Source organism: Giraffa tippelskirchi, chromosome 13 (assembly GCF_054371585.1).
Source record: "Giraffa tippelskirchi isolate mGirTip1 chromosome 13, T2T-mGirTip1v1.2.pri, whole genome shotgun sequence".
NCBI classification, from domain to species: domain Eukaryota; kingdom Metazoa; phylum Chordata; class Mammalia; order Artiodactyla; family Giraffidae; genus Giraffa; species Giraffa tippelskirchi.
Window position 1 is genome coordinate 102,687,108 of NC_137287.1, and position 26,667 is coordinate 102,713,774.

Sequence of the window (26,667 nt, forward strand, 5' to 3'; positions counted from 1 at the left end):
GCGACCCCATGGACTGTAGCCTACCAGGCTCCTCCGTCCATGGGATTTTCCAGGCAAGAGTACTGGAGTGGGGTGCCATTGCCTTCTCCTGGTTTATGAACTAGTCCCTGTCAATAAACATGTAGGTTATTTCCAAATGTCCTCTGTTACAATGTTGCAGTGTTCCCACATGTAGAATTGAACCTTCAGATTTACCTGCTCAAGAGGCAGAGGTCGATGTACTTTCCATTTGGATGTTGCTAAGCTGCCTCTCTTGTAGGCTGCACCAGTTTACACCTCACATTAATTTCCTGGGGCTGCTGTACAACGTACCATAAATTAAAACAAAAATTTATTGTTGCATAGTTCTGGAGGCCGGAAGTCTGAAGTCAACGTGTCAGCAAGCCTTGCTCCCCTCTGAAGGCTCTAGGAAAGAACCTTTCCTTGTCTCTTCTAGCTTCTGGCTGTCACAAGCAAACCTAGGTGTTCCCTGGCTTGTAGACACATCACCGCACCCTCTTCTTCCATCTTCATGTGGCTGTCTTCCCTCTGTCTGTGTCACATCCAAGTTTATCTCTTCTTTTTAGTACACGTGTTATTGAATTTGGGCCCATCCTAATCCAATATGGCCTCATTTTAACTTTATTATAGCTGCAAAGACCTTATGTTCAAATAAGGTCACATTTACAGATTCCAGGTGGATATGAACTTTTGGGAAACGCTATTTCACCCAGCACACACCCCCATTAGCAAAGTATGAGAGTGAACCTCTTTCAACATTCTTCAGGGATTCCAGAGAGAGCTGGCAGTATTGGGAATGAATTCTAGTTATTGGATTCTCCTTCTCCGAACTGGGATGCTCTGTAGGGATGAGGCTATGGGGAGGCCTGAGACTTACTGGGGTTACAGACAAGTGCTGGCTTCCCACGTGGCAGCTGGAAACAAAAGATTACGTGACATAGATACTCTGGAGTGGAGCTGCCTCCGTTTTCTGGGCAATCTTGTCAGCGTGAAATTCTATCCCTGGTCCTGATCAGCTCTGAGAGCAAACGCAGAAGGTCCAGGTCAGCGGTCACACATGGCAGCTCAGAGTCTGAAGCTGTCCCAGGAATCTCTGTCACGTGCAGCGCTCAGATTCTGAAACAAATGGATGCCATCTCATATAAAATCTTGGATTCCCAACTTCTCTGGAACAAAAAAATCTCTGAACACTGTGTTCACATTTCCACCCAGCAACAAACATCTGGATATATTTGTGAGCACTTGATGTCGTGGCCCCAACTCTGAGCCTTCAAACCAAAGGGCAACACACCGCAGGGGCCCAAGCTGCGGCCTCAGGCCGATTGCCTGCATTTGAATCCAGCTCTACCTCTACCTGGTGACCTTGGAAAAGTGGCTTAATGTCTCTAAGCCCCGCAGTCCTCATTCATAAAATTAGGGTTGACCTATTCAACACATTCCTGTTGAGTATCGACTAAGTGGCAGGCACTGTTGTAGGCACTTGGGATATGTCTGTAAACAAAGCAAAGATCCTGGCCCTTGTGGCCCTCATATTATGGCAAGGGTAGACAGGTAACAAACGATGCTAGAACACGTAAGTAAAATTATCTGCTATCTGAAAAGTGATGAATGTTATAGGAAAGCAAACACCCAAAGTACACAGGGAACAGGGAATGGGGGCATGGCCACCTTTTAAAATAGGCTGCTCAGGAAAGGCTCCCTGAGAAGGGGACATCTGCATAAAGACTTGAAGGAGGTAAAGGCACTGACCGAGTGCTAAACCAAGGAAGAACACACCAGAAGGGAAGAGCTGGGCAAAGGGCTTAGCCAGAAGACGGGCTTGATGTTGGAAGAACAGCCAGGAGGCTGGTCTGACTGGAGAGGGGACAGGACATGGGAGCTGAGGCCCCACAGGAGAAGACAGTGCGAGAAGAGTGTCAGCAAATTGCATCAGGCTTTGCAGGCCACAGGGAAGATTTTGGCTTTTACTCCAAGTGAGGGGGGAGCCACGAGAGGATTCCAAGCAGAGAGGGCACACTGCCTAACCTACGTCATCCAGGATCTGTGCGAGTGCCCTGTAAAGATTAAACTCTGCGTGTGTGCACACACACAGGTATGGGCACACAGAAGCAGGAAGCTAGGAGACCAGGGAGAGGCAGGTGCAGTAATCCAAATGAGAGTTCCCAGTGGCTCCATCCAGGGAACTGGCCTTGAGGATGATGGGGAGCATGGAGGTACCGAATGCATCTCCAAGGGTGAGCTGACAGGACTGGTTGGTGGCTTGGGTTCAGGCTGTGAGGCAACAGGAGTCAAGATGACTCCAAGGTTATGGCTGGAGCCGCCACTGTCCTCAGGTGTGGGCAGCATAGGAGAGCAGGTCTGGAGGGGGAAGGGTGGCAAGAAAAACAGTTTGGGATAGTTGAGTTGAGATTCGCTATGTAGGTGAATTCATGTGGAAATCCAAGCCTGCAGCTTTGGACCCACCTCATAGGCGCTAGTGGTAAAGAGCCCACCTGCCAATGCAGGAAATGGAAGAGACACAGTTTCGACCTCTGGGTTGGGAAGATCCCCTGGAGGAGGGCATGGCAACCCATTCCAGTCTTCTTGCCTAGAGAATCCCATGACAGAGAAGCCTGGTGGGCTACAGTCCACCAGGTCACAAAGAGTTGGACACGACTGCAGTGACTTAGCACGCACCTCATAGATTGTTGTGAAGGTTCAATGAACTCTTGTCTGTAAGGCCCTGAGAACAGGGTCTGGCCCCCAGTGAGTGCCAGAGGAGGCTAACTGTATTTATATTCCCGGAAAAAATCCCACTTTTAGCTCCAGCTCCGGTTCTCAGAACCCCCTCCTCCCATTCTTCTCAGAGATGGGGACAGAAATTTGTCAAGTTGGCTGAGAAATTTCCCATCTCACCCGTAAAATGATGATAATCATCCACTTTCTCAAAAGATTGTTGAGAGGAGCGAATGAGAAATAATGGACCTAAGTGCCCAGCACACAGTAGGTGTCATAAAAGTCTCCTTCCTCCCTTCCCAGGCCCTGGTGGTCAGGGAGAAGAGAAGCAAAGTCAATATCCATGTCAGCTGTTTATTGAAAGGCAGGTGGAGGGGCGGGAGGATGAAAGATGGGGAGAGGCAGTAGAGCCTGTCCGCTGGAGGAGGACTGAGACCTCCCAGGATTGCCTGCCCCCAATCCCCCTACCCTCCCATACCCCGACTCGGGTGAGGCTGAGGGGGGATGGTAGAGGCATGATTCTTGGACCTCTTTCTCCAGCTGTCTTGGAGCTCCCCCTAGTGGTTGGGAACAGAGATGCTGCATCTAGCTGGGGAGCCTGAAGGATGGACCAGTGCCTTCAGAAGGCACATTTGTTGCAGTGTGAGGTCAGGACCTGTGGCTGATGGTTTCTAGGTGGGTGGGCTCTGAGGGGCAAAGACATTCCAGTTCTCCTGTCTTCTAGCTCTTAGAGACCATTTAAATGTATTTCCAAAGTATCTTCTGAGCCACCTGGGACCATTAGGCATCAGCCAGTCTCTCTGGGAGACTAGACCCTGATGTTGGGAAAGATTGAAGGCAGGAGGAGAAGGGGATGACAGAGGATGAGATGGTTGGATGGCATCACTGACTCAATGGACATGAGTTTGAGCAAGCTCTGGGAGATGGTGAAGGACAGAGAAGCCTGGCATGCTGCAGTCCCTGGAGTCGCAGAGTTGGACACAACTGAGTGACTGAACAACAACAGCAAGTCTCTCTGGGCCAAACCTGTGCCACCTCTGGGGGGTCCCCTGAAGGCCAGGAAGGTGTGGCATCCTGCTCCAGCCGTACAACAAGATCTGTCCCAGGAGTCTAGAGACGTGGGTCCAAGTTCCTGCAAACTCAGGCAGGCAGACTGCCAGCCTCTCTCAACCACCTTATCTGTAAACTGGGACTAGTTCAGGATGGGGTGGACTCAGGGGCTCTGATAGCAAAATGCATAGAAAGCATACTGTAGGGGGTCAATATTTCACATCATCCTGGTCCTAGTGAGCATCTTTGACTCATCCCAAGGCATCCTGGTGCCGCTGACAGAGGGAGGGGTCAGTGGGTAAGAAGGACCCTACTACCCTTCCCCCATCTTTGCCTATGGCAGGTAATACTTATATCCTGGGGAGAAAAAGAAAGTCATGGAACTCTAGAATCTGGTCCATCCTAAAGGAGATCGGTCCTGGGTGTTCATTGGAAGGACTGATGTTGAAGCTGAAACTCCAATACTTTGGCCACCTCATGTGAAGAGTTGACTCATTGGAAAAGACCCTGATGCTGGGAAGGATTGGGGGCAGGAGGAGAAGGGGACGACAGAGGATGAGATGGCTGGATGGCATCACCGACTCGATGGACATGAGTTTGGGTAAACTCCGGGAGTTGGTGATGGACAGGGAGGCCTGGCGTGCTGCGATTCACGGGGTCGCAAAGAGTCGGACACGACTGAGCGACTGAACTGAACTGAAGTCAACTACCCCTCCCCCATCTTTGCCTATGGCAGGTAATACTTATATCCTGGGGAGAAAAAGAAAAATGGAACTCTAGAATCTGGTCCACATCGTTCATAGTACAGAGGCAGGAACCGATGGTCTGAAAGGGTAAGGGACTTGCCCAAGGTCCTATAGAGGAAAGAGTGTGGATAGGCTAAGGGAGATGTTTTCTGCTTCTGAATGGCCTTGTAGAGGAGGGATGGGTGGGCAGTTTTGTGGGGACTCAGGGAAGGCTGGCATCTTGGATGAGTTAGGGCCCCACCCCTGGGAAGGGACACAGAGATGTGAGGTCCAGACTTTCTGACTGGGGGTTGGGCCTTCTAGGGGCTTCAATGGAAGGGGCCCCACTGAAAAGGAGAAGTTAGGGGTATGGTGGGAAGGTGGGCTGTGGTGGGAAGGAGGAGGCCTCTAGACCCCAGGTCTGGCTCCTCCTCTGGCTGCATGGGCAGCTCAAAAGTCCCGCTTGGGCTGGATGGTCTGCACAGAGGATTGCCCAAAGTGGCTGGTAGGTGGCGAAAACCAAGACTGGCCACTGGCATCATGGAAGATGGGAGACAACTGCTGCTCCAGCTCATCCCTGAAGACCTCCACGTGGCTGTCGGCTTCAGTGTCCAAGGGTTCCATCTTGGTGTCCTGGCCCAGCCAACCAGTCATGGCCCAGATCAGGCAGATGGCCAGCAGGGTCCCAGCTGCCCCGCAGAGCACTGTGCCTGCCAGGCGGCAGGTGAGCAGGGCCTGGTTGTAGTCGGCCGCCCGCTGATCCAACACCAGGAACTCGCCCTCTCCAATGCCCTCCAACTTGGGGGGCACTGCGTAGCCAGTGATCAGGGCCGCCATACCCAGCAGCAGAAGCAGGGCACCAGAGGATAAGCTGATCTGGAGGGAGGCAGACAGATTGGGAGGTAGTCAGAGTCAGCTGGGGCCCCAGGCCAAAGGATCACTTTAGATCCCAACTGGACCTTAAGGTAACCCTTTAAGAGATGGGGTCACAGACACACCTACTAGGATCTGACAAGTGGCACAGACTGTCATGTTCTATTTGGAATCTTGAGGACTCTGGACTAATTTCCCTTGAAGCCCCCACCTAGCAGTGGATTTCTTCTGCCAGTCTTGATTCCTCCTCCATCATCCTTTGGGTCCCATCTTATCCCTCTGTCCCATCTACTCTCTACCTCTATCCCTCTGCTGGGCTAACTTCTACGCATCCCTCAGATCACAGGCATCTCAGATCTCACCTCTTCAGGGTAGCCTTCTAGTATACCCTTGGGCAGGGTCAAGTGCCCTGCTCTGTACTCATGCGAACTCTGTGCCCATTTGTTCTTCAGTGCATTCACCTTGGTGCACACTTGGGCATGTACTTTGGTTACTATGCAAATGGTGTCTGCCTGCTCTACTGAACTGAGAGCTGAGAAAGCCACAACATCAGAGGCTGTCTATCTGGGCTCCCGAGGGGTCTTCTGTGCCTAGCACAGTGCTTGTACAGAGCAGTAGCTGAGGGAATGTTTGCAGAACGACTAAAGGAACCATAACTAGGAGTTCCTCAAAGACAGGGGCCACATTGTCTTAGATTCTGTGTCCCCCAAAACTTAGCACACTGCTTGGCAATAAGGAGGTGCTCAAAAACTTAAAATATATACTTTCTCCTGGAAGTCTTCCCTGATCACCCCAGGCACTGAGGGCATTTTCTGTCCTGGCATCCTATGCACACCGGGCCTGAGGTTGTGCATTCACTGTGCAGGTTTTCACCTCACCTTCCCACTAGAGTGAAGCCTTTTGAAAGCGGAGAGGAGGGACCCTCTGTCTCAAACTTACTATAGTATTTATCAAACAGCATTGTAAATACCTGGCTCACTGCCACCTCCGTACCTTTACCCACACGGTACTCCCTAACTGACCCCTCTCCATGGCTGCAAAGGACATCGACTGTTTGTTTCTGCCATGTCTTCCACTTCTCTGGCAACAGCCCCTCAACAAATCACTGGGAAGCCACAGGAAGATCTGAATGAGGTGAACCCTTCTTCCTACCAGTCAGCACATACCATCGCTCTAGCCATAGTCATTAGCTCAGGGCTCAGCAAGTGACCCAATCAGAGCTGATGCAAAACTTGCCAGTACTTCTGTAAGTGAAAAGCATTGTTTCTTTCCTGAAGGAAATACAGGAGGAAATTCTGATTTCCTTCGGATGGTGTGGAATGAGACTGAGGGTCATCATGGAAGCAGCCATTTGGAGAACGTGTGGGGGCCGCCTGATGCTAAGGGGCTGCAAGGGTACCACAGGGAGCCTGAAGGAAACCTTGAGTCTTCAGTGTGATGGTTTGAACTGCTGGATCGAACTTTGCCTAAAGACACCCAACCTCTGGTCTCTTCTATAAAATAAGTAATATTTTCCCTTCATTGTTGAAACTCATTTGAGTTGGATTTCCTGTTGCCTGAACATGCAAGACTCTACACAGTCCCTTTCCTTTCCATCCACTGGTCCCACCTCCTCCCTGAAACCACAGGAAATCACGCGTTGCTCCTCTTCCCACCTTACCTTCCAGCACAGTGTGGGCCAAGACTGGTGAGGGCACAGTACAGGAGGCCCCTCAGGGTCATCGCTGAGCGTGGTACCTGCACAGTCCTCGTAGAAGAGGTGTAGATAGGAGCGGACCCCGTACCATTTGCCATCTTCCACGTTGCGGCCTCGGCTGCAGCCGCAGGGATGGTCATAGCTCGGCATCCTGGGTCCCTGTGGGGTGGGCCAGGTGCAGTGGACAGAAGGAGGGGTCAGTGAGGGCTGCCCATGGAGTCTCTCCAAGGTCCCCTGAATTTCTGTGCTCCTTTTACCTCTCCACACATTTTAGGCACCTCACACTCTTAGCAGAGCCTGCCCTTCTGGAATTCTGGCCTGTCTTTCCCTGAGTATAGTGAGAATGAGCCAGGGCCTTGCATGTTTAGCCCATAGCCCGGCAGTTTGTTGGTGGCAATAAATGTGCATGTTAACTCTGGAGGTAGCCCAGGCTGAGACTGTGGGTTCTGGAGCCTGAATGGCTGGTTTGGAATCCAGGATCCACCACGTCCTGGCTGTGTGAGGTCCAACAAGTGTTTTCGCCTCTTTGAGTCTCAGTTTCCTCATCTGTAAAACAGAGCTGATCATATACCTGCTTCATACAGTTATTGTGTCCAGTGCCAAGAAATGATAGCTTCTGTGACTATCACTGTGATGTCTTTGTTGTTTTGTCCTGAACGTCTTGAGTTCCATGTCTAGAGTGAGAGCTCCTCATCTCCATTTCCTCTCCAAATGTCTTCCCCTTAATTTCCGTGCCTTTCAAGGTACTCTGGGGGTTAACTGTCATGGCTGCCACTTGTCCCACAGGCTGGAGCTCCCCAAACTGCAAGGTCCTCAAAGATCCCTCCACAGACCTGCCCTTCAGAAGGCAAAAATCTCTAAGTCCCAAGACATCTTGACTCCACAGAAGGTGACAATCAGAGGCCCTCAGGCTACAGGGCTGAGGTTCAAGATCAGATGTCTGTAGACACCTGTCTAAGGACCTTGCTTCTCACAAGTGGAGACACTGAGGCCTAGGGAATAGAGGGTACTTGTGTATCCACGAATCCTTAGGACTAAAAGCAAAGGGGTTGGGGGATGCTGGGAGGGACTGGGCTCCCCTCCACCCCATGAAGGCTCGAAGTCCCTCTGAACAGCTTCAAACAAAATGAAGTAATGTGCTTACACTGAAGGATAAGACAAATTTCTAGCCCCCTCTCATTTCTAGATTGTGGCCCTCAAATCCTTGTGTAGAGAGACTCACCAGCACACAAACAGATACCACAGAAACACACATACACATACATACACACCAGAGACATACATAGATAGATGCACACACACACACCAACACAAGCACACAAACACCACAGAGACATACAGACAGCCACACGTAGACCATATAGAGACACACAGCACAAAGAGACACACCACACAAACACATACACACAGACACACACACAGCGCGTATTGGAGGTAATTCTATGGATCCACACCGGCACAGAGGTGCAGCTTTAAAACTCGTCCGTAAATCGCAGCTCTTCACAACTCTCACCCAAAACGCACGCGGGAAACGGAAAAAGGGTAAAAGACATCGCCCCGCCCTCTCTCCCGCAATTGACAGACAATGAGAAAAGCTCAAGGCCCAAAGCGAAAGACAGAAAGAAGACCGACCGAAGTCTGGGGAGAGAGCCGGCCCCCGCCCGGGGGCGAGGGCGAGGGGAGGGCAGAGGCGGGACTCTACAAAGTGGGTGGCCAGAGCGGGGCCGGCCGGGGGGAGGAGGCCGGGGTGGGTGAGAAGACAACAACCGCTGAGGGATGATCCTAGGGGAGGGGGCAGGGAGGGGCGCGGGGTTCGTACGCCTGGGTTAGCTCCTCCCTTGCATCTCACTGTCCCTTTCCTCCAAACACACACGATCACCCGATCCCACTGGCGTCGGAGCAGGAAGGTGACCTTGACGCCGCCCCCGCGCTCGTCGACCTGGCCCCTCCCTCTCCTTTTAGGGTTGCCGGGAGGCGGACAGGCGGTCTGGGGAAGGGAGGGAAAGGATGCTGAGGACTCCGGACCTAGGTTGCCATAGGAACCGCCGGGGAGCTGTCCTTAGGCAGGAAGAGGGAGGAGCTCCGGGAAGAGGAGGGGGCTCCTGGGCTCGGGGGATGGAGGCTGCAGCCAGGAGGTGAGCGATGACAGGCGCAAGGGCCAGAAGATGGATGGAGTCTCTCGCCTTTATGGGAGTCTCAGTTCTCCTTCCCAGACCCCCAGACCCTCTCACTCCAGCATCCAGTGTCGCTCTGGCCAGAAAGTGCCGGGGAGGAGGGGTCCGAGGCCCAGGAAAGCAGGCCAACTCCCGCCGCCCCCTAGCGCACACTGTTTCAGACCTGACCACCGTTTCCCTGGTCGAGATTAAGCTTATCCTTTTCCCTAGAGGGAAACTGAGGCAGAGAGGGGTGGGGATGAGTTTTCCGCAGAGAGGTGGGTGGGGTCTTGTCCTGGAGGCCTCTGCCCAGCCTATCGACCCTGAAGGGTCTCGGAGCGTGGGGGCTGGTGCGGGGGGGGGCGGCTAGTGAGACCTCTGACCCCTGCTCCTTTCCTGGGACCCCACCTCCCAAAGCCCGAGGCACACCAGGGCTGGGGCACCGCCGTTCTGCCCGAGGAGGGACACGGCCAAACTGGGGGTGCGGCAGGGATGGGGGGCTCTCCGGGTCTTGGGAGGAGGCGGGGAGGGGGTCGGGCCGTGCGTGGAGCGGGGCTGAGCTCACCTCTTGGTCCGCGGTCTCTGCCGAGCGCGAGCACAAGCGGAGCAGAAGCGGGTTGTGTTGGCGCCTGCGCCGCAGTTGGGGGGCGGGGGTGACACGGGGGTGGCGGGGGCGCCAGCCCGCCCCGAAGGCTGGCTCTGCAGATTTCCGACACATGCAGGAGTGTGAGTCCCTCTCACCTTCCAAGAAGTCCCTTCTCTCTCTGAGACCCCAGACCCCTCGCGGGGACCCCACCACCGGCCTGGACCCGACTCCCTCATGCAGTCCCTTAAACTCCTCCCCTAACTGCTCCATCAATCTCTCAGCCCTCTGACTGAAGACCCTTGACTCTGCTGAACCTTCATTTCCTCACTTGGAGAAAAGGAAATCAACCCTGAATATTCACTGGAAGGGCTAATTCTGAAGCTGGAGCTCCAATACTTTGGCCACCTGATGCGAAGAGCTGACTCATTAGAAAAGACCCTGATGCTGGAAAGATTGAAGGCAGGAGGCTGCTAAGTCGCTTCAGTCGTGTCCGACTCTGTGCGACCCCATAGACGGCAGCCCACAGGCTCCCCCGTCCCTGGGATTCTCCAGGCAAGAACACTGGAGTGGGTTGCCATTTCCTTCTCCAATGCATGAAAGTAAAAAGTGAAAGTGAAGTCGCTCAGTCGTGTCCGACTCTTAGCGACCCCATGGACTGTAGCCTACCAGGCTCCTCCGTCCATGGGATTTTCCAGGCAAGAGTACTGGAGTGGGGTGCCATTGCCTTCTCCGAAGGCAGGAGGAGAAGGGGACAAGAGAAGATGAGGTGGTTGGATGGCATCATCAGCTCAGTGGACATGAGTTTGAGCAAACTCCGGGAGATGGTGAAGGACAAGGAGGCCAGGCATGCTGCAGTCCATGGGTCGCAAAGAGTCGGACACCACCGAGCAACTGAACACCAACATTTCCTCACTGCATCCTCGGTTCCCCCTGGGCCTCCATCTCCCTCAGGGACCCCTCACTTGCTCATCTCCTGGCCACACCCCCATCCTCTTCACAGACTCCCTGCTCTCTCTCCGAGACCCCACCCACGGTTGAGCCCCACCTCTCTCCCCCTGGGTCCCTACCAAGAAGTCCCCTCCTGCTTGCCTCAGAAGCCCCTTGTCTGACTAAAGTCCTCACCCTCTCACTGAGTCCCCCGTCTTCTGTCCATTCTCTCCCTCTGTGAGTCCTTACCCCTTGCTGAGGATGGGCGCCACTTAGCTTGAGAAGGGAGCTGGTGTGGGAGAGGAGGTGGTGGGGGAGACAAGTCCTTTCTCTTCTGGAAGGATCCTCCCTTGCTCTCTCTCCTAGCATACCCCTAGCTCCGTCCTGGGCAGTGTGTGTCTTCCGGCCCATCTCCCTGGAGAGCCAGCCCTTGCCAGGCAGCCTCATTCCTTGTCATGTGTCCACCCATAGCCTTGGCTTTGTCCCACATTTACTGTATGGTCTTGGCAAAGTCACTAAGCCTCTCCAAGCTTCTTCAGGCACCGTTGCACACATGTGCTTTCATGCCCTGAGAGTCCAGTCTGTCTTTCCTTGGGTTGGAAGTGGGGGACACAGGGATGCATGAACTCTGCAAAGTGAAGACACTTCCTCTTCACTCACTATTGTATCCCTGAGCCTCACATTGGCACTTGGCATTGAACTGGGAGCTCAGTAAACACATATTGAACACAGACTAATAGTAGCAAATATATGATGCTCCGGGTGTGCAAAGGGCTTCTCTAAGTGCTTTGTATGCACTACTTACACACTTTTAATTGCACGTGTGTGTGTGTGTGAGAGAGAGAGAGGAAGAGGAATTCCAGGAAGTCAAGACTGAAGGCCTCCCCTGTGACAGGAGATGAAGCTGGAGAGGCAGGCAGACCTGAGTCCTTCAAGGCCTCACAAGCCAAGGTAAGGAATTTGGCTTCAACCCAAGAGTAGTAGGGAGCCATGGAAAGGTTGTAAAGAGGGGAGGGATGTGCTCTGATCTCCACTCTGAAAAGATCTGTCTGGCTGCCTGTCCCTTGGAAGAACAGGATAGAAAGCTGAAGCATGGGAACAAAGGATGCTCCATATTAGACATGATGTCTCCTTGCACAGAAATGAATGGATTCAGAGATGTTAGGGGGTAAAATGAAGTGCCGGAATAGCAAAAGATTGGAAACAGGACTGCCCCGGTGGTACAGTGGATAGGACTCCACCTGCCAGTGCAGGGGACACGGGTTCGCTCTCTGGTCCTGAAAGATGCCATGTGCCATGGAGCAACTAAGCCTGTGCACCAGAACTATGAGCCCGTGCTCCAGAGCCTGTGAGCTGCAACTACTGAACCCACATGCAACTACTGAAGCCCGGGTGCCTAGAGCCTGTTCTCTGCCACGAAAGAAGCTGCTGCAATGAGAAGTTTGTGCACCGCAACCAAGAGTAGCCTCCACTCACCACAACTAGAGAAAGCTCTGGCTCAGCAATGAAGACCCAGCGCAACCAAAAATAACTAACTAAATAAATAAACTAAAAAAAAAAAAAAATGGAAATAAACTGCAGCAGTTTTAAAACATGGCTGCAAATTCCTTAGTGCTTCTCCTACAATGAGGTGGGATGTAGGTACCCTCTCTTTGTATCTCGAGTGAGTCGACGACTGCTTCAACCAATAGAAGATGGTGGAAGTGATGCTCTGAATTCTGTGGCCAGGACATGAATGGACAGGCACTTCCCCTGGAACTCTAGGTTTTGGAGACCTGAGGTACCATGCAAGAAGTCTGCTGCCCTGAGGCTACCATGCTGTGAGAAAGCCAGAATCATATGGAGAGCCCGCAGTAACCACCATTCCGCCTGAGCTTGACCTGTGAGTCATCCCCATTCAAGCATCAGACAAGTGAACAAAGAAGCAGCCAGATGATTCCTGCCCACAGTGGTTTGAATCAGCTTCAGCTCCGATGATATGAGAGAGGGGATGGATGGGATTGGGGAGTCAATGGGAAGGGATGAGGTCACATGTATAGGTAGGTGGTTTGGCATTGATCCAGCATTGAATAGGCAGAATTCAGTGTCCTCTGAAACACGGGGAAGGAGAGAATGAAGGCCACTGAAAAGAGATACGTGGTGTTTGTGAGTTGAAATCTGGAGTCAGACAGAGCCAGTCTTGAATCCCCAGTTCTACCACTCTCTGCTTACGTGATCTCAGTGCTCTGAGCCTTAGTTTCCCTAACTGAGATAAAATCGAGACAATAGTAACAACTGCCTCTCAAAAGGGTTATAAGAGTGAAAATGAGATGTGTATAGATAACATTTAACAAAGCACCTGGAACAGAATAAGAACTCAATATATTATGATCATTACTACTATTTTTATTGTTTGCAGGTGCAAACAATAAGAGGAGAGAAGGAAGCTGAGTGACAAGAAACATGATAAATTGAATGTTCTTTAGGAAAACAAGAGGTGTTATCAATTAAGAAACTGAGGGTGTGTAGCTCCAGGGTAGAGCATCTGACTGCAGAGAGAGGAAGGTTTTAGTACCTTCCCTTTGAAACACCCTTTCAAAGGGTGGTAAAGCAAACACAAAGGCCACGTATTTTATGATCCCATCTATATGAAATACCCAGGCTCAGAAAATCCACAGAGACAGAAAGCAGATTAGTGGTTCCTAGGGGCTGGGGTAAGGGAGGAATGGGAAGTGACTGCTTGGTGGGTTTCCTTTTGGAGTGTTGAAGATATTCCAGAACTAGATAGTGGTGATGATTGTACAGCATTAGAATATACCAAATGTTGCTAAGGACACATTTCATGTTGTATATATTTTACCATTTTTTTAAAAAGGTGGTGAAGATTTGGCCACTCAGTGATAATGATGGTGATGGATACCACGTATTAAGCATTTACTATGTGCCAGGAAATTTTACTTCTCAATAACCTTATGAGATATGAGCTATGATAATGACCAACCTAGATAGCATATTTAAAAGCAGAGACGTTAGTTTGCCAACAAAGGTCTGTCTAGGTAAGGCTATGGTTTTTCCAGTAGTCATGTATGGATGTGAGAGTTGGACTGTGAAGAAAGCTGAGCGCCGAAGCATTGATGCTTTTGAACTGTGGTGTTGGAGAAGACTCTTGAGAGTCCCTTGGACTGCAAGGAGATCCAACTGGTCCATCCTAAAGGAGATCGGTCCTGGGTGTTCATTGGAAGGACTGATGTTGAAGCTGAAACTCCAATACTTTGGCCACCTCATGTGAAAAGTTGACTGATTTGAAAAGACCCTAATGCTGGGAAGGATTGGGGGCAGGAGGAGAAAGGGACGACAGAGGATGGGATGGCTGGATGGCATCACCGACTCGATAGACATGGGTTTGGGTAAACTCCGGGAGTTGGTGATGGACAGGGAGGCCTGGCGTGCTGCGGTTCATGGAGTCGCAAAGAGTTGGACACGACTCAGCAACTGAACTGAACTGACTGATAATATATTATATATAATTGTATGCAATATATATTATATTATATATAATTTATTATATAATTATATTATATATTATAATTATATGTATTATACTATATTATAATTATTATATTGTAAATCATTTAATATATTATTGTATATAATTAATATAATTATATATTATATATAATTAATATAATATTAATATTAATGTTAATATAACAAACCAACTCAAAACTTTGTAACTTAAAACAACAACGATCGTTATTTTGCTCACTATTCTGCAATTAGCAGCCCTCGTGGGAAGGTTTGAGCCTGTTCCACTTAGCATCAGCCCTGGTGGCTGTGGTGGCTTGACTGGGGGCTGGGAAGAGCCAGTTCCACCATGGCTGCTGACACGGCTGGCAAGTAGTTGGTAAAGGCTGTCAAGTGGGAGCTCAGCGGGGCTGAGGGCCAGGGGCCTCAGTTCTTCTCCATACGGGACTCTCCACAATTTCTCGAGCTTCCTCACAGCCTGGTGACTGGATCCCAAAAATGAGAATTCCAGGAAAGAAGAGGTAAAAGTTGTAAGTTCCTCAAGACTAGAGTCTAGAAAGTGGCCCAGTGACACTTCGACTCTAGTCTGTTGGTCACAGAGGCCAGATTCGAGAGAAGGAGACACTCAGCAGGTGAAATGTCAAATTATGCGGGGGCTGTGTAACTTTTCATAGCAAATCTTCCACTGACTCAAAAAGGCTTCTTTTCATTCTGGGTTTGTATCCAGGTCTCCAAAGAGATTCCTTGGTCTCAGACTTTTTTTGAGGAGAAAAAGCGGAACTTGAGATTCATTTAGTTAACAGGAAACCCCCAAAACAACCGAGGGTGAGAAACTGGGTTGCTAAGAAACCTCTGAGGATGGGGGAGATGGTTGGCATCCGTTGCTAGGCAACCTGGAAGAAGTTAGACATGCAGATTTCATCGGTTCCTGGAATGCCAGGCTGGATACTCTCCTAAAGATTTCTAGTCCGACCACCTAACTGTACAGATGGGGAAACTAAGGCCTCAAATGGCAATGTGATTAGCCCAAAGTCCCTCCAGTTTCTCAAGAAAAGTAAAGACAAGTGGCATGGGAGGGCATTGTCACTGGATAGAGCTGGTAGCTGAAAAAGAAGGCTATAAATCAGTAAAAACGTCAACCACAAACAGCCTTGAAGGCCAGGCCAAGAAATTTAGACTTTAGCCTATAGGTGATAGGGAGCCACCACAAAGTTTTTGACAGTGGTCAGATTTGTGTGTTCAGAAGATCCTTGGGATGCAATCTGGAGACCCAGGATAAAGTCTAAATGCCTTCAGGGTCCTTGATGCTCTTGCCAGTCTATCTCCTTCCTACCCACCATTCCCTCCAGCCACAACCAACTTCCTTCCATGTTAGCCTCTCTCTTTTAAAAAAAAATTATTTACTTTTAGCTGTGTTGGATCTTCGTTGTTGTGCCAGAGCTTTCTCTAGTTGCCTCGAGGGAAGATTGCCCTCTAGTTGCGGTGTGCAGGCTTCTCATTGTGGTGACTTCTCTTGTTGCAGAACACGGGCTCTAGGGTGCTTGGGCTTCAGTAGTTGCTGGGCACAGGCTCAATAGCTGTGGTGCATGGGCTTAGTTGCCCCTCAGCATGTGAGATCTTCCTGGATCAGAGGTCGAACCCATATCCCCCTGCATTGGCAAGTGGATTCTTCACCACTGAACCACCAGGGAAGTCCCACATCAGCCTCTCTTGCCAAGTCTTCCCACTTGAACTTCCTGGTGTCTGGAAAGCTTTTTCCTTCCCCTGCATCTGCCTCATCCTACTCTTCTGACTTTAATTGGTGCATAATAAACTGTCCCCCAAATTAAATAGTGCAAATATTAATAGCTGCTGTTTCATTTTGCTCATGGGCTCTGTGGTTCAGGAATTCAGACAGCGCAAGAAAGAGTGGGGGCTTCCCAGGTGACACAGTGGGTAAAGAATCCACCTGCCAAGCAGGAGACACGGGTTTGATCCCTGGGTCGAGAAGATTCCCCTGGAGAAGGAAATGGCAACCCACTCTAGTATTCTTGGCTGGGAAATACGGTGGGCAGAGGAGCCTGGTGAGCTAAAATCCATGGGGTCACAAAAGAGTTGGGCACAACTTAGCAACTAAACAACAACAAGAGGAGGTGGTTTTCCTCTGCTCTATGAACCTCACCTGGGAAGACTTGAATGACTAGGGGCTGGAATCATCTGAAGTCCTCTTCATTCACGTGTCTGGAGCCTTGACAGTGTCTGTATCACCTGGCACAACTGCACATGATCCCTCCATGTGTTTGGGGGCTTCTTCATCACGAGACAATCTCAGGGTTGTTGGACTTCTTACAGTAGTTCAGTGTGACCTAGCCTTGGAAACCTACAGCCTTATTCCTGCATCCTAGCAGTAACAAACGGATCACAAAGACCAGTCCAGATTCAAGGGGAAGGAAATTCATGGGAGGGATGTCAAGGAACTTGTAGCCATGTCCTAAAACCACAACAACCCACAGAGGTCTCAGTCACAGCTTACACATCATCTCCTCAAGGAGGTGACCTACCCACACCCTGCTCCATGACTGGATTAAGACCCTCCTCTGTGTCCCCCCAAACCCCACTGTCCATCTCCATCAATGCATTTCCATCCTTGTGTTTATTGGTCTTTCTGCTCCTCTGACCTGAGGGTTCAGTGAGGATGGGTCATGTCTGTTTTTTTCACCTTTTTACACCCAGCTGCTAGCAGAGTGTGGCAAAGCAGGATGTTAAAAAATGTTTGTTGCTTGGGTAAGCAAATGAGTGATTCAGTGATCCAAGGCATGGAGCCCAATGCAGAGGCCATTCCTTCCTTATGAAGTTTACACACTAGTTGGAGAGATACATACAAAATAAAAACTGTATGTGATAAATGCCAGATAGTGATAAATGCTATTATGAAAAATGAAGCAAAGTAAGGAGCTAGCATCAGGGGGAGGGTAATAGTTTATATGAACTGTCAGGGAAGACCACTTTGAGTTAGTGACATTGGATCTGAGACCAAAGGAAGTGAGAGAGTAAGCCATGTGGATATCTGGGAGAAGAGTGCTTCAAGCAGTGTGAACAGCATGTGCAAAGGGCCTCTGGTGGGTGTGTGCTTGGCAGGTTTGAGGAACAGCAAGGAAGCCAGTGTGGAGTGTGGTGAGAGAAGGGATAAGTGGCAGGAGATAAGTCCCAGGGTAGGTCACAGGCCAGATCCCACAAGGTTTCACAGGCCGTGATGAGGATTTTCTTTGGCTTTTAGTCTGAATGAGATGGGATCCACTGGAGAGTTTTGAGCAGAGACGGTATATGGTCCGATCTATAGTTGAAACAGATTTCTCTGATGGCTCTGTGAATAACAAGACTGATTAGGGCAAAGCAAGTTCAGTGAAACGGCTGGTACAGAATACCAGGCAAGAAATGGTGGGGGGCTAGGACCAGGAGAGTGGCCATGGAAAAGGTGAGAGGTAATAGGATATAGGACACATTGCGAAGATAAAACCAATAGTCTATAAGGATAATGAAGCTGTGAAGAAAAGAAGAGTCAAGGATGACCCAGAGGTTGTTGTGCTTAGTCGCTCAGTCGTGTCTGACTCTGTGCAACCCCATGGACTATAGGTTGCTGGCCTATTAGTAATATAAGAAGTTGTGAAGATGTGGGTGGAGCAGCAGGCTTGGCTGGATTGCGGAAACTAGACGTCATTTTTACACATGCCAAGTTTCAGATGCCAATTAGATATCCCAGGGGAGATGACAAAAAGGCAGGTACACATACTGACTCTAACAGTGTTGGGATGGAGATATAGGCTTGAGACTCTACGGTTCTGATAAACAGAATTCTAAGATGGCTCCCAAGATTCACCTCTCTCCTCTGCGTGTGCCTAACACGAACTCCTCCTCCCAGCATGGGTGAGACCAAGGGATATGATAGATGTCATTATTGTGATTGCTGTTCAGGTGTTCAGTCCGACTCTTCATGACCCCATGGACTGCAGAACACCAGGCTTCCTTGTCCTATGCCATCTTGGGGTGTTTGCTAAAACTCATGTCCATTGAGTCGGTGATGCCATCCAACCATCTCGTCCTCTGTCGTCCCCTTTTCCTCCTGCCCTCAATCTTTCCCAGTGAGTCAACTCTTCTCATCGGGTGGCCAAAGTATTGGAGCTTCAGCTTCAGCACCAGTCCTAATCAGCATTATTTTGGGTAAGTTACATTATTGGCAAAGGTGAAGGAATTTCATAAATGTGATCAAAGTAAATGTGATGAAATGAGTTGAAATTTAGTGACTCAAAAGGGCCATTTCCCTGGGTGAGCCCTTTAAAAGAAAGTCTTCCTTGAGTCAAGGGACTTGAAGCTGCAGAGATTCTCCTTCTGGCCTTGACAAAATAAGCTGCCACGCTGAGAAGGGGCCTGTGAAGAAACTGTGAGTGGCTTTTAGGAATCTGACAGGAAGAAAATAGGGGCCTCAGTCCTTTAACCACAAGGAACTGAGTTCTGCCCACTGCCATGTGGTTTTTGGAAGAGGACACTGAGCTCCAGAAGAGAACACAGTTCAGCCAACAGCTGGACTGCAACCTTGAGAGATCTTGAGCAGAGAACCCAGCTAAGGACTCCAGGCCCATGGAGATTATGAAATAATAAATGCACGTTGTTTTAAGCCATTAACTTCGTGGCATTTTGTTACATAGGAACAGATGGTCAATACATCAGCCTATAGGCATTTTTAAAGCCCTGGAACCAAATGGTTCAAACTGCCTATGCCAGGAACCTGACCCAGAGATTATCAGAGCGTGAATGCAGGCTTGGAGTGGGTGGGACACACCCTGCCAACCCCGCGCCAATGCGTCCTACTCCTTTCAGCCACTAGGTGTCCCCAGAGTCCACATAAGCAGGTCTGCCTGCACCTTTCACAGGTCAGAATCCATTTCCTTCTGAAATGGAAGGAACCAAAACAATAAATGATCTCTCTTCTATTCCTAGTTCCTTCTCCCCCGCATCACCCTGGAAACAGAGGGGTGGGGGAGTGGGGGTGGGACTAACACCTCCGAAGTGGAGGCGGCTGGCTCAAGGCCCGCAGTGCTCTAGCACCATCTCTGGCTTGAGGTTTTATACATTCCCTGCCCTGCCCCCTCCCAGGGCATTGTGAAGGGCAAAACACAGACCGTTACCCTCTCTCTCTCCAGCCTAGGCCAGGGCAGGGGCTGCGAATGAGAACACCACCAGCAGAGGACTCTGGAGTGACTTGTAGACTGAGGCCGGGGGTTTCTAATCGAGGCTGACTGGAAAGAGTGGAACGTGTGCAGCCCAGGAGGTTGGGGCTAACAGTGTTGGTGGAAACGAGACTCCTCCTGATGGGGTGGGCACCAAAGGTCCCCAGCTCAGCTGCAGTTGCTGGACCAGTGACCTTATTCCATTTGTCCTGTCCCTTCCACCCTCTGTTGCAGACTGGGTTTTCCAGAAGCAGACACTGAGACTGAGTTTCAGGTGCAAGATATTTATTAGGGATAAAGACCTGTGAAAAGAAGAGGGTGGAGGCAGGATCGGGTACAGGAGGTCAAACTGTGCTGCCGGCGTGGACAAGCCCAAGACACCCTGAAGGGGCCCTAGAGTGAGTACCTAGGGGTGTAGGGCAGGTCAGATACTGTGTCTGTCCCACCTGAAGGTTGAAACTTTAGTGGTAGGGATTTATACCTGCATACATTCAGACACCAGATGCAGGCTGCCCCGGGTGAATCAGTTCTCTTCCTCACCTTTTCTTTCTTAAAGGTTTTGTTTTGGTTTGTGGCCATCTTGCTTCCAATCACAGAGACTATGAGGAAGCATTCACTATAATTCCTGTACTCCCAGACCCCCTTTCTGTAGATGCCCAGACCTCCCAAACCTGCCCTAGTCCTCTTTTAAAACACCTATGGGTATTAACAGTCCCAAAATACCCTCTCTAAATGAGGTCTGAACACTTGACCTTGGTTCTTACTGGGGAAACACACTTTGTCCAACCTAAGGAATTCACTGGATCTGGTAGAGGAAAAATTAGGGGGACAGGGGTCAGTGGGACAAAAGTTTTGAAAAGCCTTGGTCTCAGTTCCCAAAACACACTGTTAAGAATCTCAAGGACTGGAATCATCGCGGCTTCTGCTGCTCTTCTTCAATCATTCAGTACATCTACACTGGTGGCCAGTTACATGCTAGGCGTGAGGACCAGCCCCACACAGCTCCAGACCCCAAGCTACCAGCCTAACATCATCTGCAGATTCAAACTGGGAGGGAGAGGCAGCACCGTAAAATAGCACTTCACCAGGAGACAGAAACCAAAATTTAGGGCCCTGTCTCTGACCCAGGCTGTTTGAAGGCCCTTCACAAGTTGCTTCTGCACCTTCGCCCTAATATCCCTCCTCTGGACAGTGGAGTAATACAATTTATGGAGCACCATGTTAAATGCCTCTCACCTCAAACTTTACTCTCTGAAGCAGGTGTTATTATCACCTCCATGTCACATAAATGGAAAAAAGAGTCAGGGTAAAGTTACTGTGCTCAGGGGCACACAGGTGCTCAGTGGTGGTACCAGGCTTTGGGCCCAGACATTGTGGCTCAACCTTGATTTTATTTATTTATTTTTAATTGAAAGATAATTGCTTTCACAGTATTGTGTTGGTTTCTAACAAACATCAACATGAGTTAGCCATGGTCAACGCTGATTCTTAATCTTCATTAAGGTCAGGGTCGAACTGATGCCCTTGGAACCAGGTGTGCCTACACACGTGTTTCACTTGGTCCCTAAGGATTTAAAAAAATATTTGAACCAGCTTTCATTATGAAATTGAGATGTTCACAGAAACATCCAGCTTTCCATCTTCTCTTGAAAAATCTAGCCCCCTGGCCACAGTGGGCTGCACTCCCACAGGGTCACAACTGGCAGGAAGTGAGCAATTGCTCCCCTTGAAGTGGGTCATGAAGCCAGTGTCCACCCAGACTCTCATTCATTCATGTCACCTGCCTGGCCTCTGCAGGGACAAGTCTGCCATCCTTAATGAAGACCAGGAGTCCTGAGATAGAGGGAGCAGAGAGGCCTAGAGGGGCCAGGTGCCTCCTTGCCTGGAACCTTGAGCTCTTCCTGCATGGTGCTAAGTCACATAGACTTGAATCTGTCAAACTGTTTGGGGAGGGTTGAGGAAAGGCAAAGACATGTAGAACCACAGGGCAAGATGGGGCAAATACACTTTATTCAGTCCTGGCGTAAGTCCTGCTGTGGGTGCCAGTGCCCCAGATCAGAGGGACCCCTCCCCTCAGCTACGAGACTAGTTCTCCAAGACCACAGACAGTGACATCTCTTCACTCACATGACGTTTTCTGGGATTTTTCATTGTCTTTTTTTTTTTGTTATTTTTCTTTAAAAAAAAAAGAGAGAGAGAGAGAGAGAAAGAGCGCGCGCAAAAAGGCCCAGAGCCGGAGCACCAAGCTTAAAGGAGGCAGCTGGTGGCTTTGTCAGCGACGGGAACGCGTGGGGCAGAGCCCTGCAGAGACCCTGGGCAGGGGTCCCGGAGGACTCTGGGACCGTTTGTTCCTGAGATTTGTGTGTGTGAATGAGAGTGTGTGCACATCCGGGAGGGTGAGCACACGCCGGTGAGATACAGGTAGTGAGGGCAAAGGGGGCATGGGGAGGCCGGAGGGGCGGAGCTTGAGCTGGGGGTTAGAGGGAGAGGGGTAACAGCATCAGGGGCAGGGTTTCCGAAGGGCACCCCAAACTGGACACAGCAGCGCTAGGCGCCAATGGCACACCACTACTCTGAACCTCCCTTCAGTCTCACTGGCCCAGGTGATGGTCTCTCAAGCCAGCTGCTGAAAAGGGGGGTCTCTTCTTGCCACTTCATCTGCTATCATGCCTCAGTCTCAACCCCCTAGTTGAGTACCGACGCGTTTGTTTCTCCCATTGAATACGGTCACTGTAGGCAAAGGGATCTGGGTGACAGGAAGGGGCGGTGGGCTTAGGAAGGAGTCCAGGCTGGAAGTGTGCCCTGAGGTGATAAGGGCACTTTGGGGGGGGGGAGGGAGGAGCGGACAAAAGCACCCTGTCCCCACACAAACGACTACATGTCTTGATTCTGAGTTTTCTTTTTCTCTCCTGAAGGATTTCCAGAGAAAAACCCTGCCCCCAATTCCCAGGTGGGGGAAAGAAAGGTTGGCTTCTTGGAACCAAGACAGGCTGTTGAGGCAGTCAAGCAGTCGGTGGGGGGGGGTGCGGGGGTGCACATGGGCTTGGCGACCCCGTAAGGGGAAAGGGGCTTTGCCACTTGGGAGTTCCAAGCTCCACACCAACCCTTCCGGGCTGGCTAGTCTCTTTCTCCCCCTTCCGACTGCTCCTCCCATTTAAGGCAGTGACGCCCCGTCGGGTTGAACGGAAGCCGTGGCTCCTGGATCAAACGATTTCTCAGGATCGCTCTATATCCGCCCCCTTTCTTCCCAGAGCGGCTGACCGAGGTTTGCGGTTCAGCAGGGACCAGCCCCCTCCTCCCAAGAAGCATTAAGCATGCGCGAGAAGGGGGCGGAGCCCCAGTGCTCCCGGGGGGAAAAGGAGCGTGCCCCTCCCCCTCCCCGGGAGGGAAGGGCAAAGGAGGGCGCGGGGCCGCCCAGCTGCAGCGCCCCCCTAAATGAGACAGAAGGCGGGCCGGGAGCAGGCGGAGGGAGTCTAGAGCCAAGGGCAGGGGCGTGTCCTCCGGCCAAGAGGAGGGGCGTGTGCAAAATGGGGGAAGGGTACAGGTCTCTCGGAGAGGATGGGAGGTGTATCGGAGGGGGGGGCTGGCTGCTGGTGGCTCGCGGGAGGGGGCAAGATGGGGAAGGGCTCGGAAGTCGGAGAAAGGGTGGGGGTTGGGCTGACTTGGGGTGTGTCTGCGGGGGAAGGGCTTGTCTGGATTTGAAGGGGGATGGGCACGTCTAGGAGGGGGGAGGCTGTGCGGGAGATGGGGTGCCAGCCTCGGCCTCCGAGGGGCCCCAATACCTGATTCCTGTATGTAAACAGCTGGTTTGGGGGCGTGCGCGCCCCGCTGACGATGGGCTCAGTAGGTGAAAACCAGGTCGGCGATGCTAGACGGGCGCCAGTCCCCTGCGATCATCTCGGTAACCTCGGGGGTGCAGTAGTCCGGGAACTCGAAGTGCGACGTGCCCGAGGGGGGCGGCAGGTCCGGATCGCGGTCCAGAGCGCTGCAGTCCAGGCCCGCGGGGCCGGGGGGCCCTCTGGACAGAAAGCCCAACGGCTCCTCCCCCGACGCCACCTTCTCCTCTTCGCCTTCCTCGGCCGCCGCCTCCTCCTCCTCCTCTTCCTCCGGCTCCTCGTCCTCCGACGGAGTTGGGGAGGCGGCGGTGACAGCCGCCCCCTCGCCCGACGGCCCCTGGGCACGCTCGGCTGGTCCTCGGGCGGCCCGCCCCGCCGGGACCATCCTCCACAGCTCGCGCCCGGGGGTCTCCACCAGGCGCACTTCCAGCAGCTCCTCGTCGTCTTCGTCGTCGTCGTCCTCGGGCGCCGCCGCGCCGCCCCCCAAAGGCCCTCCCGCCGCTCGGCGGCCCCCGCGGCCAGGCAGCTGCGGCCCGGACTTGAGCCTGCTACCGCCGCCGCCGCCGCCGCCGGGGGGGCGGGGCCGCGCCTTGGCGGGCGCCCCCTTGCTCTTTTTGCGCGGCCGGTACTTGTAGTCCGGGTAGTCCGCCATGTGCTTGAGGCGCAGCCGCTCCGCCTCCCGCACGAACGGGATCTTCTCCGAGTCCTGCAGCAGCTGCCAGCGGCGGCCCAGGCGCTTGGAGATCTCGGCGTTGTGCATGTCGGGCCACTGGTCCATGATCTTCCGCCGTTCGTGCTGCGACCACACCATGAACGCGTTCATCGGTCTCTTAATGTGGCCGCTCGGGGTCTTGCACCAGCCAGGCTCACGCGCCCCCTCCTCGGCCGGCCCGGGCCCCGGGGGCGGTGGCCCGCCGTCCCGCTTGGCCCTTGCGCCCCGCTGCTGCACCATCGCGCCTGGGCCCGGGGCCGCTAGACGCCGCCGGGGGCCGTCCGCATCCTCCGCGGCTGGGGGTGGGGGAGGAGGCAGCAGCGACGGAGGGGCGGCCCCGCCCCGCAGCTCAGCCCGGCCCCCGCGAGCTGGGGAGCGAGGAGCTGGGCGCTCCGGCCCAACGGACGGCGGGGGGGAGAAGGTCAGCGGCGCGGTCTCAGGCGGGCTCAGCGCGCCCCCGCCGCCTCCGGCAAGTTGTGCCCCGCAGCACGCCACACATTGTTTTGCGGGGGACGGAGGAACGGCACCCCTCAGCCCCGGCGGGCTCTCCTTGCAGCCTCCTGCTCGGCTGCGGCCCGCGCGCGCCGCTCCCCACCCTGCCGCCTTCCAGTGTCTTTCTCCCCGCGCGGCCCCGCCGGCGCGCGCGCCACCCCTCCCCCTCGCCGTCTGCGGGCCGCTGCGGCGCGCGCGGGGCCGCCCCGTGTAAACACCGAGGTGCCCGCTCGGGCTGCGGCCGGGCCACGCCTCGCGCTCCGGCGACGCGTCACCCGTTGCTGGGCAGAGAACCTGGTATTTGCATCTCCCAATCGCTGGCTGCCGAAGTGGGGCGGGGCTCGGGCTGCCAGGCTGGGCGGTCTGGTGGCTGGGATTGGGGGTGTCGGATGAAGTCGGTTTCTTTTCTTAGGCTGGGGACTAGCGGGAGGGTGAGGGGACGCCGAGCAGGCTTCCCATCTGGCTCCCAAAGCCAGTCCCCGCCCCGCGTTGCCTTTGAAATTTTAGCTTACTCAGTGACACCTGCCGCCAGGTAGGACCTCGGCTCCCTCCTTTTTAGGGGGCGTCTTTTTGAACCGTCCCAGAACAGAAGGTGGGGAGACGTAGGCTCAGGAAAGCTCCTTAAGGGGACAACCTCATCGTGTCATTGATGTAACCCCTGCTTAGTATCCAGCCACATAGGGGCTCAACAAATGTCTTTGGGTCCGATGAACCAAACCTCTTTCATATTTTTCTTCTCCTTTGAGGCACCACGCGAGTCCTGAGAAAGAAGGGCACATGACACCCACTTTCCAGGTACGAAAGACCAAAGATCTGCAGACTAGGACTCGTATCCAAGGCTCGCGGTCCCAGCTCTCTCTTCCCTGCTCAGCGCACGAAGGGGCCGGGACATATAGCCTACCAACCGAGGGTCCTGAGTAGGGCGAACTTCCCGCTTTTCACAGTTCTTAGGCGAGGTTGGAAGATACGTGGGTGCCCCATTCTCAGGTCCCACACCCACATCGCGGCCAGCGGGGTGCCAGACTGGGGCGCGATTGCCCCTCCCGAGTCTGGAAAAGCGTGCGCGGGCACGGGGGCGGAGCCCGGCCAAGGGGCGTGTACGAGGCGCACGCTCGAGGCGCGTGGCGGGGAGGGGCTGCGCGCTCCCATCTCACCACGTGTGAGCCCGCTCGGGCACTGCGGGGCGTGTGCTGCCCCTGGGGGAGGTCACCTTCACCGCGTGCACGTGGGCCCGGCGTTCGGATGGGGCACTGAAGCGTCACTCCACGGAGTCGGGAGCTGGGAGGGGTCGGAGTGAGGGTCCTAGGGCATAGTGGGCAGTGTCCAGGCTGGAAGGTGCCTGTCTCAGGCTGTAGACCTCATCCACCCCTCGGCGGGTGGGGGCTGAGAACGCAGCCGGAAAGTGTAGGGTGGGGAGGAAGGGTCGGGGTGCGGCTCCGCAGATGCTGGGGGCGGGGTGATGCTCTGGGTGCCCGGGAGGGAAATTGGAGCTTCGGTGGCGGGAGGGGGCGACTCTTAAAGGCACAGGGCACTCGGAAGGAGAAGGTTCTGCTCCCAACCAAACTGTTCTTCCGCCTATTTATTGGAAGCTGAGGTCTGGCTATCCCCGAGTTGAAACCTTCACAACAGTAGCCTGGACTGTTCAATGCTCGATGGAGTCAGGATTCCTGTATTCATATCCCGGTGCCTACTTTTGCTTGTCCTTAAAATAGAAAAAAGCAGTTTCTTCCTCATATGGTTATTTTACAGATTAAATGGGATATATAGACATTAGAATTTCAAGTGCTGGTCTGCTGAATATTCCTCAAACACAGGAGGCTTAGACCCACCTAGGGCCTTTGTACACGCTGTCTCCTCAGCCTAGAAAATTCTTCACCCCCATCCCCACATGGCTGGTCCATCTCATTCTAGCCTTAGTTCACATGGTCTCTCCAGAGACTGCCTGCCCTGACCACTCTGCTGTTGCCCACCCATTCCCCTGTGTCTGAGGTACACAGAATTGTTGGTCTGTGACAATTTTATCATTGTCTATGATTGGTTCAGGTCATGGTTGTATATACTTATTTGTATATAATATAGTAAAACCTGGTGACAGCAGCAGCCCAACACAAGAACTGGAACATGGATAATAACCTACCTTCCCCTATGAACTCCTTTCCCATCCCATCCCCTGCTTCCTCTCACCTGATGTAAT

The 26,667-nt window shown here is 52.6% G+C and overlaps 2 protein-coding genes across 2 annotated transcripts; both read right to left on the reverse strand.

The window, feature by feature from the left end:
- Nucleotides 1-3,055: 3,055 nt before the first annotated feature.
- Nucleotides 3,056-9,820, reverse strand: NRSN2 (neurensin 2). Its single transcript, XM_081560667.1, has 3 exons — nucleotides 9,778-9,820; nucleotides 7,024-7,218; nucleotides 3,056-5,366 (listed from the first exon to the last, which is right to left on the reverse strand). Exons 2-3 carry the CDS (start codon nucleotides 7,207-7,209, stop codon nucleotides 4,941-4,943), a joined length of 612 nt encoding a protein of 203 aa, XP_081416793.1. The 5' UTR covers nucleotides 7,210-7,218; nucleotides 9,778-9,820; the 3' UTR covers nucleotides 3,056-4,940.
- A 9,881-nt stretch (nucleotides 9,821-19,701) lies between these two features.
- Nucleotides 19,702-24,566, reverse strand: SOX12 (SRY-box transcription factor 12). The gene has a single exon (XM_081553432.1). The coding sequence runs from the start codon at nucleotides 24,219-24,221 to the stop codon at nucleotides 23,274-23,276; it is 948 nt and encodes a 315-aa protein (XP_081409558.1). The 5' UTR covers nucleotides 24,222-24,566; the 3' UTR covers nucleotides 19,702-23,273.
- Between the last annotated feature and the right edge of the window lie 2,101 nt (nucleotides 24,567-26,667).